This window comes from Bombina bombina, chromosome 12 (genome assembly GCF_027579735.1).
Source record: "Bombina bombina isolate aBomBom1 chromosome 12, aBomBom1.pri, whole genome shotgun sequence".
Taxonomy (NCBI): domain Eukaryota; kingdom Metazoa; phylum Chordata; class Amphibia; order Anura; family Bombinatoridae; genus Bombina; species Bombina bombina.
This window is the reverse complement of record NC_069510.1, coordinates 50,959,127-50,978,721: the sequence shown is the minus strand read 5'-3', so window position 1 is coordinate 50,978,721 and position 19,595 is coordinate 50,959,127. Positions and strand designations below refer to the sequence as shown.

At 38.6% G+C, this 19,595-nt stretch overlaps 1 protein-coding gene across 1 annotated transcript; it reads left to right on the top strand.

Moving 5' to 3' along the window:
* The first annotated feature begins 148 nt into the window (after window positions 1-148).
* Window positions 149-14,626, top strand: TRUB2 (TruB pseudouridine synthase family member 2). Its single transcript, XM_053696006.1, has 9 exons — window positions 149-186; window positions 2,120-2,282; window positions 3,669-3,800; window positions 4,230-4,304; window positions 6,882-6,943; window positions 8,556-8,637; window positions 8,760-8,832; window positions 10,600-10,736; window positions 13,929-14,626. The coding sequence occupies exons 2-9, from the start codon at window positions 2,165-2,167 to the stop codon at window positions 14,231-14,233; spliced, it is 984 nt and encodes a 327-aa protein (XP_053551981.1). The 5' UTR covers window positions 149-186; window positions 2,120-2,164; the 3' UTR covers window positions 14,234-14,626.
* Window positions 14,627-19,595: the final 4,969 nt, after the last annotated feature.

Sequence of the window (19,595 nt, the reverse complement as noted above, 5' to 3'; positions counted from 1 at the left end):
TATTTATGAGAAAACGAGACTCCGTTATTTGTAGCAACAAAGGAGAAACATGGAGGTAAAGTCTAAAGTAAATATGGCGCCAGTACACTTCCGGTCCTGCCATTTTGGGACTCCCATGACCGCGGAAATATTTTACTTCTATAGAAACCGGAAGTGCATGGCGGCGCCCATAGCTGGCATGAACTTGTGAGTGATAATTATGGTGGAATAATATATTTTATGATGATATATACGTCGCGTTAGTTTTGCGACTGCAAACTTTACATTGTTTGCGGGTAACTAGGAAAATATATAATTCGAAAGGTTCGTCCTCATTTCAGCTTTCTGATTTTTTACAACTGTGCCTTAAATCAGCAATGGGTTGTGTTATAAAGTTTATGTTTTTTTCAGACATTGCTTCATACCCCCAATTGGATTTGACATAAGTATTGCTAATAATGTGGATATTTAAATAGCTGAGTATAGATATATCAAACTACATCAATTGTCTGTTACATTTACTCTAAGTTGTACATTAAATGCACAGTAAAGTCAAAATTAAACTCCTGATTCAGATATAGAGCATGCAATTATTGATTCTATTTGTATTTAATTTGATTCTTTGTACCCTTTGTTGAAATGCATTTCTGCTCTGGAGATGTCAACTATGCATTTAAAGTGAAGGTCAATTTAGATGAATCGGTGGACGGTTTGTAATAAACCTATTAAAAACAAGGGCACTTTAATTCATCAAAATTGACATTTCACTTGTTTTCTTCAAATACTTGCCTTATAATCCTGACAGCCGCTGCTGCGCTTCCTCTGCCCGTCGCAAGCCCTCTTCGCGGGTCCAAAGTGACAAATCCGGCTTCCTCCAATCACGGTGTTGCCTCATGCCATTATTCCCCCGGGGGAGAATCCGTGATTGGAGGAAGCCGGATTCGTCATTTCTGAGGTATGAAGAGGCTTCCGATGGCCGGGGGGAATCGCTGGAGCGGCTGTGAAGCTTAAAAGGTAAGTATTTGAAGAAAACATGTGAAACGTCAATTTTGATGAATTAAAGTACCCTTGTTTTTAATAGGATTATTAAAAACCGGGCACCGATTGATCTAAATTGACCTTCACTTTAATCACTTTGCACATAGTTTTATGCAAGCAATAGTTTAACCCCTTAACAACAGTGATGTATTATGTACATCACCTTTTATAAGGGTTTTTTAGGGCTCTGACAGATATTAAACCCCTAGATGCAAAACAGACAGCTTATATATCTATATACAAATACCACTGTCTGGCTCCTAAAAGTGTGCCTGGCTCTTAAAGTGTAAGATTTGTCAACCCCTGGTGTAATAATCTGTTTTAAAATTAACTTCTATTATCTAATTTGCTTTGTTCCCATGGAATTCATTGTTGAAGTGATACTTAGGTAGTAGTCTGGAGCACTACATAGCAGTAAATAGTGCTGTCACATAGTGCCCTTTGAAAAATAAGCCAACACGTGCCTGAGACATCACATGACCATCTTGATAACTTGTGAACAATGTAAAAGTATCTTAAAGGGAGAGTCAAGTCCAAAAAAACTTTCATGATTCAGATAAAGCATATTATTTTAAACAACTTTCCAATTTACTTGTATCACCAATTTTGCTTTGTTCTCTTGGTATTCTTAGTTGAAAGCTAAACCAAGGAGGCTCATATGCTAATTTCTTAGACCTTGAAGGCCGACTCTAATCTGAAAGCATTTTGACAGTTTTTCACCACTAGAGGGCATTAGTTCATGGGTTTCATATAGATAACATTGAGCTCACGCTCGTGAAGCTCCTAGGAGTCGGCACTGATTGGCTAAAATGCAAGTCTGTCAAAAGAGCTGAAATAAGGGGGCAGTCTGCAGAGGCTTAGATACAAGGTAATTACAGAGGTAAAATGTGTATTATTATAAATGTGTTGGTTATGCAAAATGGGTAACAATGGGATTATCTATCTTTTTAAATTACAAAAATTCTGGTGTTGACTGTCCCTTTAACTGTTTTTATTGCTTCATTACAAACCTTGATTTCAATGTGGAAATATTTTTTGAAGACCCATGCATTTTAATACATTTGTATTTGTTATTTTCATATATTTTTTTTCTCCTTTTCAGAGTGGACTATTGACAGTTTAAAATTATAAATTAGACAAGGCAATCATGGTTCGTTATGCCCCAGCTGTATATCGGATGTTACACGGCATGTTCGCGGTGTACAAACCCCCAGGGGTTAAATGGAAAATGATACGTGACACTATAGAAACAAAGCTGTTAAAAGGTAAAGACGATTTTACAATATTTTATTTACTGTCATAATGTTAGCAACATTTACGTTATTTTACATTTTAAGGACAAAACCCATTGAAAAGCCTTTTCAGTAACTTTATCTTGCCTCTTTTGACATTGCCATTTAGTGAGCTCCAGCACATATAAAGAAATCGCTGTGCATTATTTTGCAGGGTCATTGTTCTGTATCATGCAGAAGGCACTCCAGTATCTTGGGGGGGGGGGGGGGGGAAACAACAATTTTAATTACTGGAAAACTGGGCAAAATAAATAATAAAAATGTTTTTTTTGTTTTATTATGTCCAATTGGAAAAAAATAATTTTGCTTTTTATGTCCCTTTTAAAGAGAAGTGGATGTGATAGATGTAATTTTAAAGAACTTTCCAATTTACTTCCATTAAAAAAAATGTGCAGTCTTTTATATTTACAATTTTTGAGTCACCAGATCCTACTGAGCATGTGCAAGAATTCACAGACTATACGTATATGCATTTGTGATTGGCTGATTGCTATCACATGGTACAAGGGGAGTGGAAATATACATAACTTTGCAATTTGTTATAAAAAATCTACTACTCATTTGAAGTTTAGACTAAGTGCTATTGCATTGTCTTGTTATCTTGCATTTGTTGATTATGCAAATCTAATGTGTTGACTGGTCCTTTAAGGGGGCATAATAGCTAAATGTTGAAGCATTTGAAAGTGATGCAGCATAGCTGTAAAAAGCTGACTAGAAAATATCACCTGAACATCTCTATGTAAAAAATGAAGATTTACCTCAAAATTTCCTAAGTATTCACACCCTCTGTAAAGAATGCTAGTCCCAGGACTTGCAAGGGAGTGTGCATCTGGCATGTGCAGACACAGTAATGTTATTTTCCAATTCAGTTTAAGGAAGTTTACTGTGAAATCTCATGAGATCTAAGCAAAGCATTACCTCAGCACTGCTGATGCTGATTGGCTATTTGTTGGGCAGTAGCTGAAGTATAACTGTTCACAGAGCACTTACTCTGGTGAGCTGAAGACATTTTGAGGTAAAATATCTTCCTTTTTATATAGAGATGTTCAGTTGATATTTTCATGTCAGCTTTTTACAGTTATGCGGCATCACTTACAAGTGATTTAGCATTATGGGTATTATGTCCCTTTAAATAACAATGTTGGGAGGGCTAATTAAACATATATTTTAGGTAGATAGGGGGATAGGTATACTTTATAGCTGCCATATTGATCATCTGCCATATGAATTCTCTCTCCCAGAACTCTGCACTGCTAGGCCATGTGACAAGAGCGTTAAGACATCTTGCAGATGATTGGATAGTATATGGCTTTTGCAGTTCCTACTTGCTCGTCATTAATATTCTCTTCTCCATTACAGATCTAAACTCTCTAAAGCAGCCTCCTCCCCAGCATCATGTCCGCTTCCTTCCAGCAGGCACAGAAGGCAATGATAGAGTAGAGTTAACCAGAGTGGTCACATCAGTGCCAGTTCTGGCTGATCATGTCCTTGGTAAGATTTTTTTATATATTTAAAAAAAAAAAAAAAAAAAACACAATTCAAAATAAGTTCTACTACAAATAGTAGATTTACTGTTGAATCATAAGTGGTTTGTAAATAGCTTATCCCAGGACTCGACAAACCTGGGAGCCACTGGCTCCTAGAATTGTACCCCTGGCTCCTAACTTTTTGGGTTATTCTCCATATAGCTATATACAAATACCACTGCCTGGCTCCTAAATATTCTTACTGGCATCTATATTTTAAACAGATTTGTCGACCCCCGGCTTATTCTAAGTTTTATTTATGATTTGTTTAACTGGTAGTTACCTTCCGACCTTAGTGGTAGAACTGGGTGTTGATAGTAATATTTGTTTTGTAATTTTGCATAATTACCCACTAATGCTTGTATTGTCTCACTGTGCGTCTGTTTATTAATAGTTAAAGGCCCGACTTACACTCACTTGAAGGTTGGAGCTGGTCACCGGCTGGATACTCAGTCATCAGGGGTCCTGGGTGAGTTAGTTGCTTCATAGTCTTTTCAATATCAAGTAATTTGAGTCAATGTTCCTTTTAATTGTTAGACTAAAGCTTAGTACAAATGCAGGAATCTGCATATTCATTTACTAATGAAGGTGTAGGTAAATTTCCTATTCAGTCTCTACTTGTTTAGTGTGACTACACAATAGTTCATAGACACAAATTTGTACAGTTCTTTCAATTATTAGAACAATATGCAGCACCTGTGGATATGGACTCTGGAGTAAGTAGAAATGCCTTCCAGAAATCTGAGGGGGGTAGACACCCTATATACAAAATCCAAATGGTTCACAGGTGTGCTTAAAGGATTACTTTCTGTTATAATTTTTAAGCTAAACAACTAACATATTAAAGTTAACAAACATTAATTAAAACCTACTGACCTATATTTTCTCCAAAACAAAGTTTCATAACGTTCTAAAAGTTATATCTTTTATTCGCCGATGATGTCACGTTATCCTGCCCACTATTTTCAGCACTGAGTGTTCAAAATACTTAAACCAATAACTTTGTGTTTAAAGCGCCATTTTGAAACCTAGGTATTGTAAACGGATTGGTACAGAGCAAAGGATACCCACGGAGTGGGTTTGGAAAACAATTAAATTTGCAGACAAGATTTCTGATATACGGTAGAGATATGTTAATGAAATGCTATTGATAAAAAGCGTATTTGGGGTAGTTAGTTAGTAACAGGCATAGAAAATATTTACTTACAGTGGCCCTTTAAAGGGGCATGATGTTGAAACGTTGAAGCACCCTGAAAGTGATGCAGCACAGCTGTAAAAAGCAGACTAGAAAATATCACCTGAACATCTCTGAAAAAAGGGAAGATATTTTACCCCAACATTTCCTACGTATTCACATCCCACGGGAAAGAGACTTTAAGCAGCCAATCAGGATGCTAGTCCCAGGACCTGCAAAGGGAGTGTGAAATGGCATTTGCAGGCACAGTCGTGCTATTTTCCTGTTCAGTTTAAGTTCACTAGGAAATCTCACAAGATTTCAGTGAAATTTCCTGAGATCACAGCAAAGGAAAAGCATGACCTTAGCATTCCCGATGCTGATTGGCTGTTGTTTCTTGTTTTTTTTTTTTTTTTCAACTAAGCATCAGCTGAAGTATAACTGTTTACACAGCAATTACTCTGATGAGCTGAAGACATTTTGAGGTAAAATATCTTCCTTTTTTATATAGAGATGCTCAGGTGATATTTTCATGTCAGCTTTTTACAGCTGTGCTGCATCACTTTCAGGTGCTTCAACGTTTCGACATCATGCCCCTTTAAGAACACCTGTGAACCATTTGGATTTTGTATATAGTGTGTCTACCCCCCTCAGATTTCTGGCATTTCTACCTACTCCAGAGAGAACAATGGAAAATTATCATTTTATTACTTAATTATCCTGCACCCCACTGAGAGTGTAATCTCTTCTGCTGGCTGTGTTTACTTAGGCTTGTCAATAGCTGAGACTCCAGTATAGAAACCTACAGTATAGGTTGGGATACCACAGGCTAAATCAGCTATTTCAAATGCCAAAATAGGGGTAAAGGAGCTACTTGTAAACAATTTAAAACACCCCAGCAGGTAAAATGAATTATTGGGAACAATTTAAAGGGGGGACAATTTGTGGGTGAACTGTCCCTTTAATTTAGAACTGCAAGACATTACTGTTGTGTTGCTGTAGAATAAAATATCATCCAAGCCTTAATGTTTTTAAAATAAATTAACATCCTTTTTACTGCAATTAGTTTTCAGTATCCAAACTCAACTCCCTCCTTTTGCCTTATATGGAGGAGCCCATCTGGGCTTTAATCTACAGACAACAAGGCTAGTCGCATTCATAAAGTTAGTATAAAAATGAATTGTTTTGCATTTGTTATCAGGTAAATCGAAATAGGGACAGATATGTAGCAATGCTAGCTTTGAAAGTCATCAGGGTGCAATTTAGGTTCTGAGAATGAGAGATTGCTCAATTGTCCCAAGAAAACTACATGAAAAGGGGACAAAATAAATAATGAAAGTCTATTGCAAAGTTGTTTCATTATGTATAACTAAACATTTTATATAAAAACCGTAGTGTGTTTACTGTCCCTTTCATTTGTGTCAGTGCAAGCAATGGTACTAGTAGGATGATCTTTAAGACTAAGCAGAGGTTTTCTTCCCAAGGATGTCGTCACATGACCAGCGTTGGCACTGATCGATCAGTACAGCATATGGTTATACGAGAGTCATAAAAAAAACATTTGTCACACTTGTAGTAAAACCTATATGTAGACCACTTATGTTTTGTTTCTGGGGGTCAAACTGGTTCAAAGGCCACTTATACTGTACATTGTTCCATTATGAGTAAAAAATATATTTATCTGTAAGTATAAATCTGGTTTAACATCCATTAGAAATGTTTGCCCTTAAATCTCACAATATAATGTGTAGAATCATTTGAACTACCTGTCTGAGTAGACCGTGACAAACTTTCCTGTGCAATCATAGGTCATTGCTCAACAATTAGTTTATTCTGAGACTGATGTCAATACAAAATGTCATTGTTTTTCAGTGTTGGCGATTGGACATGGGAACAAACTTCTCACGGAAATGTATAACAGCCATTTTACCAAGGTTTGCGCTGATATGAATTTGATATTTTGTTCAACTATATGTGCTGAAGATTACGTTATGTCTGTTGCAGATGCTTGTGCAATTGTTTTCTGTTCTCTTATAACTAACTAAGCAAAAACACTGAGTATGGAAAACAGCCCAGTGATTTTGGGACATTCTGATGAGTTTGAGGACAAAAGTTTGTGTCTAAAAAAACAACGGAAGCTGCCATGTTGGAACTTAGGTTACCTTCTCTGCTGTGGCCAATTAGGGACAGTTATAAATAGGTCACTAGAGTGTGCAGCCAGTGGCTGTGTGTAATGTGTTCTGCACTTCCATTTCTAACAGGAACTGAAAAGAGAACAATTTCAGAATGGAATTACAGGAAAAGGGGGCAAAATAAATAATGAAAGTATATTGCAGACTTAAATCTAATTACATGTGCTTTCACTTACACTTCACTTTTAGAAAACACAAACTGTCAGTGTATTTTGTAGGATTAATAGATACCTATATGCATCTTCTGCTGATAGATAGAGAACCCAAGAACATAAAATAAAAAGGTTATGCTGCACCTCATTTGTTTATCCTGGGCTAAACAAACCCAGGTGCCAGGGTGCTAATGACACCTAGAAAGTAGGGCCTAGTGCCCATAAAAATGAACTTGTCCTGGAAGGAAATGTTCAGGGCTGACGGACAGATTTCTACCCTGTTGATGGTATACACATCCAGAACTTGTCACTTATGCGTGGATGTTGCATCTCCCAGCGGCAACTGGTCTCCGCTCTCTCTTCCTCTTCACTGTATACCTTTTAGGATTTTTATACAACAAGTGTGTTTTGTTCTTTTTGTATCCCTTGTTGAAAATGAATACACATGTCCTACACTAGTGGGAACTAGCTGCTGATTGGTGCCTGCACTCATTTGTCTCTTGTGATTGTCTAACTAGATGTGTTCAGCTAGCTGCTAGTAGTGCAATGCTGTTCCTTCAGCAAAGGATTACAAGAGAATGAAGCAAATTTGATAATAAAAATAAATTGACAGTCTACGCCAAAATAAACTTTCATGATTCAGATAGAGCATGTAATTTTAAACAATTTTCCAATTTACTTTGATCACCAATTTTGCTTTGTTCTCTTGGTATTCTTAGTTGAAAGCTTAACCTAGGAGGTTCATATGCTAATTTCTTAGACCTTGAAGCCCACCTCTTTCAGATTGCATTTTAACAGTTTTTCACCACTAGAGGGTGTTAGTTCACGTATTTCATATAGATAACACTGTGCTCGTGCACGAGAAGTTATCTGGGAGCAGGCACTGATTGGCTAGACTGCAAGTCTGTCAAAAGAACTGAAAAAAGGGGCAGTTTGCAGAGGCTTAGATACAAGATAATCACAGAGGTTAAAAGTATATTATTATAAATGTGTTAATTATGCAAAACTGGGAAATGGGTAATAAAGGGATTATCTATCTTTTAAAACAATAAAAATTCTGGTGTAGACTGTCCCTTTAAGTGTATGTTCTATCCAAATCATGAAATTTAAATTTGGGAGTTTTCTATCCCTTTAATATCTCATTTTGTTTTCTCTCTTTCTGACTCATTTTCTTTTGTTCTTTGTCTGGTTCTCCTGTTCAGGATTACACTCTACGTGGGACATTTGGCAAAGCAACAAATGATTTCACGGATACGGGGAATGTCATTGAGAAAACAACATATGGTTTGTGATGTGTGAGAGAGTTCTGATTGTAACTGAGTTGTGAGAGAATTTGAGAGTTTATTTTTACTCTGTATTCGTTAGTATTCACGTAAATATACAACCTCTTCTTTATCCTTGTGCAGATCACATCACCAGAGACAAGCTCGAGCGAATCTTAGCGGTGATACAGGGAAGCAACCAGAAGGCTCTGCTCGTGTATGTGTGACTCTCCAACCCACAATATTTTTAAATATGTATACATTATACAAAGAGATTGTTAAAAAGGGGTGAACGCTCAAAGCACACCTGTATGTTTTGCATGACAAGGGTCCCCTATGCCACTTGCATCTGACAGCTACAGAACATTTTGCCAGCTGGGTGGGGGCATTGTAATACTTTGGGCAAGATTTATCAATTATCAAGTTGTGAACCTCTCCGCACTTGATTGCAAATTTGTGGCGGATAGGTTCCCCATATTTATCATTGCACGAGGGTACACTTGTGCAAAGTCGCCCCCCTACCCTCACGGGACCAATTGCAACAACGTAGGTCTTGTCAGTTACCCCATTTGAATGAATTCAGGGTGATTTTCATCCACCAACTCATTTTTGGTGGAGAGAGTTTATGAAGCTGCGGTTTAAACCAAATGAGCGAGCGTGCAACCGATCGGGGCATTTGCCTCATCATAAATCTTTCCCTTTGCATTATTATTTTATACACACATATGCATCTTGTTCACCTAGTTCCCAGTAGTGCGTTTCTGCTCTGGCCATTATAGTGAAAAAAAATTTACTTTGTTAGAACATGTCAATTTTATCACTAGAAACCCTGCCATGCTGTGTGTTTAAACCCTGTAAAAGAGGTTAAACACATATGTAAAGTACTGTTTGTGAGCCACAGAGAACTGCTTGTCCTGAGCGGAAACTCCAGCTGACCCAATTAGCATTCCTAGTCGCACAACCCAGCTGTGGGACTAACATTGCTGATTGGATCAGCGTCAGTTTCTGCTCTGGACCAGCCGCCATTTGCAGGGGTTATATGCAACACAAGAGCATTTTCTTTTTGCATTGCTCTCTCCCTTTAACATTCAGTATCTGGCTTGTGATTGCCTCATATTCATTGTTCTTTTGCTGGTTATTCATAAATATTATGCCAGGTTCGATATTGATTGATTAATTTGTGTGTTGTTTTCTTCTCTTAAAAATGTTCCGTACACGATATTTTAAAGACAAATGAGCTTAAGGGGACATGAAACCCAAAATTCTTCTTTCATGATTCAGATAGAGAATACAATTTTAAAAAAAAGTTTCCAATTTATTTCTATTATCAAATGAGCTTTATTCTTGTGTTATTCTTTGTTAAAGAGACATCTAGATAGGTAGCGCACACATGTCTTCAGCATACATGACAGGAAATAGTGCTGCTGCTAATGAATAACATTGTTGAAAAACTGCTGCCATAAAGTGCTGAAGACACGTGCACACTCCTGAACTTGCCTTTCTGCTTTTCAACAAAGGATAACAAGAAAATGAAGAACATTTGATAACAGAAGTAAATTAAAAAGCTGTTTAAAATTATTATTATATTCTATCTGAACCTTGAAAGAAAGATTTTGGGTTTGATTTTAGGACATTTAAAGGACCACTAAATACTCCGAATTTCAAGTAAGCATTAGATTTTTTTCTGTCAAATTTATTTTTTCTCCCATTTTCCGGCCCCTTGTATCATGTGACAGACATCAGCCAATCACGGACTAGTATATGTATGCACATGCTCAGTAGGATCTTGTTCCCCAGAAAGTGTGAATATAAAAAGACAAAATTCCAAAATTTGATAATGGATGTAAATTGGAAAGGGTCTAAAAACGGCTGCTTTATCTGAATCATAAAAGTTTACTTTAATTTGAGTGTCCCTTTAACCAACAAGTTTCAATCATGCATATCAGAGAACTATTTTGGATAATTCTATCCTATTACACACTAGGCATTCGCATGTGGATTTGAAAACCCAAGAAGCATATGAACTAGCGGTGGAAGGACAGCTCCGCCCCATTGTGAAATCTCCGCCCATTATTCTAGGGATGCGGTGCCTGGATTTTTCTCCACCGGACTTCACCTTAGGTAAAATATCTAGGTTCCCTTTTCCAAGATAAGGAATATTGATTGTGAAAAATAACAAAAATAAATAATATGTAATCTACAGAGACATTTTAAGCAGATGAGTCCTAATCAGCATGGTTTTATGAGAAATAGATTATGTCAAACTAATCTAATTAGATTCTATGAGGAAGTAAGTAAAATTATAGATAAAGGGGAATCAGTTGATGTGATATACTTAGATTTTGCAAAGGCGTTTAATACAGTGCCACATGAGAGATTAATGCACAAAATGAAGGGACTGGGAATAGCTGAAAATGTTAGTTTGTGGATAAATAACTGGATTAAAGATAGGGAGCAACGAGTAGTAGTAAATGGATCATACTCAGATTGGACAAAGGTAATCAGTGGAGTACCCCAGGGATCAGTGCTGGGCCCTATTCTTTTTAATATTTTTATAAATGACTTGGAGCTAGGATTAAATAGCGACATCTCTATTTTTGCAGATGATAGTTAAGTAAGGTCATTAGGTCAGAGCAGGATGAACTTTCGTTACAAAGGGACCTGCAAAAATTAGAAGTATGGGCAGGTAAATGGAAAATGAGATTTAATACAGGAAAATGCAAGGTTCTACATTTTGGAAGTAAAAATAAGCAGGCAAAGTATTATTTAAATGGGACAAGACTTAGCCAAACACAGGAGGAAAGGGATTTGGGAGTAGTAATAAATAACAAGCTAAAGATGGGTGCACAATGCAGGGCAGCAGCTTCAAAGGCTAATAAGATACTAGCATGTATTAAAAGAGGCATTGACTCAAGGGAGGAAAGCATAATTCTGTCACTATATAAAGCCCTGGTAAGACCTCACCTTGAGTATGGAGTGCAGTTCTGTGGACCGATTGCAAAAAAAGATATTGCAGAACTAGAAAAAGTTCAGAGAAGGGCCACAAAACTAATAAGGGGATTGGATAATTTAACCTATGAGGAGAGGCTAGCCAAACTGGGTTTGTTTTCTTTAGAAAAAAGGCGCTTAAGAGGTGACATGATTACTTTATATAAATATATTCAAGGCCCATATACAGAGATGGCAGAAACGCTGTTTATTCCAAGAATATTGTTTGTGACCAGAGGTCACAATTTAAGGTTGGAGGAAAGGAGATTTAATCTCCTGCAACGGAAACGTTTTTTAACTGTAAGAGCAATAAAATTTTGGAACTCATTACCAAAGGAGGTAGTAACATAGTAACATAGTAGATAAGGTTGAAAAAAAGACTGAAGTCCATCGAGTTCAACCTATACAAATCTAAAATACTTACAAAAAGCTCCAGTTAAGCTTAAATAACCCCATTAAAATGTGACCCATTTAATACTAGCAATCATATCCATGAATTTTGTTTATATACAGAAATTTATCCAGACTATTTTTAAATGTATCTATGGTATTGGCATTCACTACCTCCTTTGGTAATGAGTTCCACAATTTTATTGCTCTTACAGTGAAAAAACGTTTCCGTTGCAGGAGATTAAATCTCCTTTCCTCCAACCTTAAATTATGACCTCTTGTCAGAAACAATTTTCTTGGAATAAAAAGAGCTTCTGACATCTCTTTATATGGGCCTTGAATATATTTATATAAAGTAATCATGTCACCTCTCAAGCGCCTTTTTTCTAAAGAGAACAGACCCAGTTTGGCTAGCCTCTCCTCATAGGTTAATTTCTCCAATCCCCTTATTAGCTTTGTGGCCCTTCTCTGAACTTTTTCTAGTTCTGCAATATCTTTTTTAGCAATCGGTCCCCAGAACTGCACTCCAAACTCAAGGTGAGGTCTTACCAGGGCTTTATATAATGACAGAATTATGCTTTCCTCCCTTGAATCAATGCCTCTTTTAATACATGCTAGTATCTTATTAGCCTTTGAAGCCGCTGCCCTGCATTGTGCACTCATCTTTAGCTTGTTATCTATTACTACTCCCAAATCCCTTTCCTCCTGTGTTTGGCTAAGTCTTGTCCCATTTAAAAAATACGTAGCCTGCTTATTTTTACTTCCAAAATGTAGAACCTTACATTTTTCCGTATTAAATCTCATTTTCCATTCACTTGCCCATAGTTCTAATTTTAGCAAATCCCTTTGTAAAGAGAGTTCGTCCTGCTCTGACCTAATGACCTTACTTAACTTAGTATCATCTGCAAAAATAGAGATGTCGCTATTTAATCCTTGCTCCAAGTCATTTATAAAAATATTAAAAAGAACAGGGCCCAGTACTGATCCCTGGGGGACGCCACTGATTACCTTTCTCCAATCTGAGTATGATCCATTTACTACTACTCGTTGCTCCCTATCTTTTATCCAGTTATTTATCCATGAGCTAACATTTTCAGCTATTCCCAGTCCCTTAATTTTGTGCATTAATCTCTCATGTGGCACTGTATCAAATGCCTTTGCAAAATCTAAGTATATCACATCAACTGATTCCCCTTTATCTATATTTTTACTTACTTCCTCGTAGAATCTAATTAAATTAGTTTGACATGATCTATTTCTCCTAAAGCCATGCTGATTAGAACTCATAATCTTGTTTACACGAATATGCTCATCAATATAATCCCTTATAATCCCTTCAAATATCTTCCCCACTATTGATGTCAGACTAACTGGTCTAAAAATGCCAATACCCTAGATACATTTAAAAACTATTTGGATACATTTCTGTCTATAAACAAAATTCATGGATATGATTGCTAGTATTAAATGGGTCGCCTTTTAGTGGGATTATTTAAGTTTAACTGGAGCTTTTTGTATATATTTTAGATTTGTATAGGTTGAACTCGATGGACTTCGGTCTTTTTTCAACCTCATCTACTATGTTACTATGACTGTGTACCTTTAAACTGTCACTATCCCCCCATATAAATTAAATAAATATGCAATTATTACACATGTGCACAACTTAGTTGATTTGTTACTCGTTTTACAGCTAACAACATAAATGAATGAGTGTAACTTTTGTTCGTTTAATCTCTCTATTTCATAATTTAAATTAAGAAATGTATTTCATTTAGTTTGTTGACACACTGTCAGAAAAATAGAAGCTTTGTTATTTGTTCCCAAAACGAATAAGGAAATCAACAAAGAATTTGCACTTTTCTGGCAATTTTGCCTAATTTTAAATTTCTGGAACACTTTAACTGAGATAATATATTTTCTTCTATTGCTCAGAGGTCCAGTGCATGCATGAAACTCAGCAGTACCTTCGCAAATTAATACATGAGATAGGATTGGAGCTGAAGTCCTCTGCTACGTGCAGCCAAGTTCGGCGGACCCGAGATGGCCCCTTTACTCTGGACTGCGCTCGAACCCATAACCACTGGGGACTGGACAGCATCTGTCAGGCAATCCGTGAGTGCAGGGAAATAGCTGCTGAATTTAGCAGAGCGAGAGAGCTCAGGAGTGCTGAAATGCTGGAGCACGAGGAACCGAAGGTTGCACAGTTTAGCAAAGAGGAGGAAGAGTTACGGTTGTGACCAGAATGAGGCACAAATTCAGGAATAATCCTCTGTATCAGATGGACCCTTAATCATACCTATGTGTTTATATCCTATATTTGTACAGTTTCACGGTTACATGACTCACCCTAGAAACGTAACTCATTCATTCTGAACTACAACTTAAAGGATGAGTTTTATCTACTTCATTTTATATCCACTTTCATTTTGGACTAGAGGCATTTTCTGCTGTCATATGAATTTGTGGTGGGAAGAAACCAAACCTTTCCTGAGCAAAACTTGCAGGCAAAGCTGTGTGGCCTCTCCCTAGATTCCTCTTTAGAGTGCAGGTGAGACACTTGTCCAAACTAAAGATATACAAGTTCATGTTAAAGACAAGCTTGGCTTCAAAATAAAGACAAATTGTATTGATGTCAGTGTTTTGTTAAGTCTATAATAATACAATTGTTGTGACCGTGGCCTGATTCTTATAATGAAGGGTTAATACAGTGACATATTAACCATTTCTATCAATTAAATTTAAGGTAATCAGGGAAACCTTATAATGTTAAAATTATATCTGTTTATATATATATATATATATATATATATATATATAATTTTTTTTTTATTTATTTCTAAAAATATTTTACCAGGAAGGATACATTGAGATTTCTCTCGTTTTCAAGTATGTCCTGGGATCACAAAACATTGCATTGGTACAATAAAATACAAAAACAATATAAATAGACAATATATACAAAAATTAACATAGAACAGGTGCATTCTGTTTTGAGATATGCAAAGAGGGATCTCCTAAAGGATTTTAGGCTTGGGAAAGAATTGAAAGTGTGTGGGAGATCGTTCTATAATTATGGTGCTCTGTAGGAAAAGGAGGATCGAGCTGCTTTCTTTTTGTATTGAGGCAAACTAAATAAAGTGCCGGTACTGGATCGGAGGTTATAGGAGGTGGGAACAGCCGGGGAGAGCATTCTGCTCAGGTAGGGTGGGAGCTTCCCAGAAAGGCTCTTAAACACAAGGCAGGAACGATGGAGGGAGCGTCTGGATTCCAGCGACAGCCAGTTTAGTTCTTTTAGCAAGTCACAATGGTGGGTCCTGTAGTTACATTGTAGCACAAAGCGGCAGAACGAGTTATACAATGTATTACGTTTATTAAGGTGAGTTTGCGGTGCAGGTGCATATACTACGTCCCCGTAATCCATGATAGGCATCAGCATTTGCTGTACAATCTTTTCCTTTACTGTAGGGCTGAGGCAGGATTTGTTTCTGTACAAGGCACCTAGTTTTGGATAAAGTTTAGATGCAAGTTTTTCTATGTGGAGGCCAAAAGCTAGATTGGGGTCTAACAAAAACATAATTTATGCTTACCTGATAAATTCCTTTCTTCTGTAGTGTGATCAGTCCACGGGTCATCATTACTTCTGGGATATTACTCCTCCCCAACAGGAAGTGCAAGAGGATTCACCCAGCAGAGCTGCATATAGCTCCTCCCCTCTACGTCACTCCCAGTCATTCGACCAAGGACCAACGAGAAAGGAGAAACCAAGGGTGTAGTGGTGACTGGAGTATAACTTAAAAAATATTTACCTGCCTTAAAAAACAGGGCGGGCCGTGGACTGATCACACTACAGAAGAAAGGAATTTATCAGGTAAGCATAAATTATGTTTTCTTCTGTTAAGTGTGATCAGTCCACGGGTCATCATTACTTCTGGGATACCAATACCAAAGCAAAAGTACACGGATGACGGGAGGGATAGGCAGGCTCTTTATACAGAAGGAACCACTGCCTGAAGAACCTTTCTCCCAAAAATAGCCTCCGAGGAAGCAAAAGTGTCAAATTTGTAAAATTTGGAAAAAGTATGAAGCGAAGACCAAGTTGCAGCCTTGCAAATCTGCTCAACAGAGGCCTCATTCTTGAAGGCCCAAGTGGAAGCCACAGCTCTAGTAGAATGAGCTGTAATTCTTTCAGGAGGCTGCTGTCCAGCAGTCTCATAAGCTAAACGAATTATGCTACGAAGCCAAAAAGAAAGAGAGGTAGCAGAAGCCTTTTGACCTCTCCTCTGACCAGAGTAAACAACAAACAGAGAAGACGTTTGTCGAAATTCCTTAGTTGCCTGTAAGTAAAATTTTAGAGCACGGACTACATCCAGGTTGTGCAGTAGACGTTCCTTCTTCGAAGAAGGATTTGGGCACAAAGAAGGAACAACAATCTCTTGATTGATATTCCTGTTAGTGACTACCTTAGGTAAGAACCCAGGTTTAGTACGCAGAACTACCTTATCCGAATGAAAAATCAAATAAGGAGAATCACAATGGAAGGCTGATAATTCAGAAACTCTTCGAGCCGAGGAAATAGCCATTAAAAATAGAACTTTCCAAGATAACAACTTTATATCAATGGAATGAAGGGGTTCAAACGGAACGCCCTGTAAAACATTAAGAACAAGGTTTAAACTCCATGGTGGAGCAACAGTTTTAAACACAGGCTTAATCCTGGCCAAAGCCTGACAAAAAGCCTGGACGTCAGGAACTTCTGACAGACGTTTGTGTAACAGAATGGACAGAGCTGAGATCTGTCCCTTTAATGAACTAGCAGATAAACCCTTTTCTAAACCTTCTTGTAGAAAAGACAATATCCTAGGAATCCTAACCTTACTCCAAGAGTAACCTTTGGATTCACACCAATATAGGTATTTACGCCATATCTTATGGTAAATCCTTCTGGTAACAGGCTTCCTAGCCTGTATTAAGGTATCAATAACTGACTCAGAAAACCCACGTCTTGATAAAATCAAGCGTTCAATTTCCAAGCAGTCAGCTTCAGAGAAGTTAGATTTTGATGTTTGAAAGGACCCTGTATCAGAAGGTCCTGTTTCAGAGGTAGAGACCAAGGTGGACAGGATGACATGTCCACCAGGTCTGCATACCAAGTCCTGCGTGGCCATGCAGGTGCTATTAGAATCACTGATGCTCTCTCCTGTTTGATTCTGGCAATCAATCGAGGAAGCATCGGGAAGGGTGGAAACACGTAAGCCATCCTGAAGTCCCAAGGTGCTGTCAGGGCATCTATCAGGACTGCTCCTGGATCCCTGGATCTGGACCCGTAACGAGGAAGCTTGGCGTTCTGTCGAGACGCCATGAGATCTATCTCTGGTTTGCCCCAACGTCGAAGTATTTGGGCAAAGACCTCCGGATGAAGTTCCCACTCCCCCGGATGAAAAGTCTGGCGACTTAAGAAATCCGCCTCCCAGTTCTCCACTCCCGGGATGTGGATTGCTGACAGGTGGCAAGAGTGAGACTCTGCCCAGCGAATTATCTTCGATACTTCCATCATTGCTAGGGAGCTTCTTGTCCCTCCCTGATGGTTGATGTAAGCTACAGTCGTGATGTTGTCCGACTGAAACCTGATGAACCCCCGAGTTGTCAACTGGGGCCAAGCCAGGAGTGCATTGAGAACTGCTCTCAATTCCAGAATGTTTATTGGCAGGAGACTCTCCTCCTGACTCCATTGTCCCTGAGCCTTCAGAGAATTCCAGACGGCACCCCAACCTAGAAGGCTGGCGTCTGTTGTTACAATTGTCCAGTCTGGTCTGCTGAATGGCATCCCCCTGGACAGATGTGGCCGAGAAAGCCACCATAGAAGAGAATTTCTGGTCTCTTGATCCAGATTCAGAGAAGGGGACAAGTCTGAGTAATCCCCATTCCACTGACTTAGCATGCACAGTTGCAGTGGTCTGAGGTGTAAGCGTGCAAAGGGTACTATGTCCATTGCCGCTACCATTAAGCCGATTACCTCCATGCATTGAGCCACTGACGGGTGTTGAATGGAATGAAGGGTGCGGCAAGCACTTTGAAGTCTTGTTAGCCTGTCCTCTGTCAGGTAAATCTTCATTTCTACAGAATCTATAAGAGTCCCCAGGAAGGGAACTCTTGTGAGTGGAACGAGTGAACTTTTCTTTTCGTTCACCTTCCATCCATGTGACCTTAGAAATGCCAGTACTAACTCTGTATGAAACTTGGCAGTTTGAAAGCTTGAAGCTTGTATCAGAATGTCGTCTAGGTATGGAGCTACCGAGATTCCCCGCGGTCTTAGTACCGCCAGAAGAGCACCCAGAACCTTTGTGAAGATTCTTGGAGCTGTAGCCAATCCGAATGGAAGAGCCACAAACTGGTAATGCCTGTCTAGGAAGGCAAACCTTAGGTACCGGTAATGATCTTTGTGAATCGGTATGTGAAGGTAAGCATCTTTTAAATCTACTGTGGTCATGTACTGACCCTCTTGGATCATAGGTAAAATTGTCCGAATAGTCTCCATCTTGAACGATGGAACTCTTAGGAATTTGTTTAGGATCTTTAAGTCCAGGATTGGTCTGAAAGTTCCCTCTTTTTTGGGAACCACAAACAGATTTGAGTAAAACCCTTGTCCCTGTTCCGACCGTGGAACTGGATGGATTACTCCCATTAACAAGAGCTCTTGTACGCAGCGTAGAAACGCCTCTTTCTTTGTCTGGATTGTTGACAACCTTGACAGATGAAATCTCTCTCTTGGAGGAGAGTGTTTGAAGTCCAGAAGGTATCCCTGAGATATTATCTCTAGCGCCCAGGGATCCTGGACATCTCTTGCCCAAGCCTGGGCGAAGAGAGAAAGTCTGCCCCCCACTAGATCCGATCCCGGATCGGGGGCCCTCAATTCATGCTGTTTTAGGGGCAGCAGCAGGTTTCCTGGCCTGCTTGCCCTTGTTCCAAGACTGGTTAGGTCTCCAGTTTTGTCTGTAGCGAGCAACAGATCCTTCTTGCTTTGGGGCAGAGGAAGTTGATGCTGCTCCTGTTTTGAAATTCCGAAAGGAACGAAAATTAGACTGTTTGGCCTTAGGTTTGGCCCTGTCTTGAGGCAGGGCGTGGCCTTTACCTCCTGTAATGTCAGCAATAATTTCTTTCAAACCAGGCCCAAATAAGGACTGCCCTTTAAAAGCTATATTAAGTAATTTAGACTTAGAAGTAACATCAGCTGACCAGGATTTTAGCCACAGCGCCCTGCGTGCCTGAATGGCGAATCCTGAATTCTTAGCCGTAAGTTTAGTTAAATGTACTACGGCCTCCGAAATGAATGAATTAGCTAGTTTAAGGACTCTAAGCCTGTCCGTAATGTCGTCCAGAGTAGCTGAACTAATGTTCTCTTCCAGAGACTCAATCCAGAATGCCGCTGCAGCCGTGACCGGCGCAATGCATGCAAGGGGTTGCAATATAAAACCTTGTTGAACAAACATTTTCTTAAGGTAACCCTCTAATTTTTTATCCATTGGATCTGAAAAAGCACAGCTATCCTCCACCGGGATAGTGGTACGCTTAGCTAAAGTAGAAACTGCTCCCTCCACCTTA

Coding starts and splice junctions, on each gene's coding strand:
- TRUB2 (XM_053696006.1), top strand. CDS start 2,165: ATGGTTCGTTATGCCCCAGCTGTATATCGGATGTTACACGGCATGTTC. Junction 8,638..8,759: donor CATTGAGAAAACAACATATG/GTTTGTGATGTG, acceptor ATCCTTGTGCAG/ATCACATCACCAGAGACAAG. Junction 8,833..10,599: donor AACCAGAAGGCTCTGCTCGT/GTATGTGTGACT, acceptor ATTACACACTAG/GCATTCGCATGTGGATTTGA.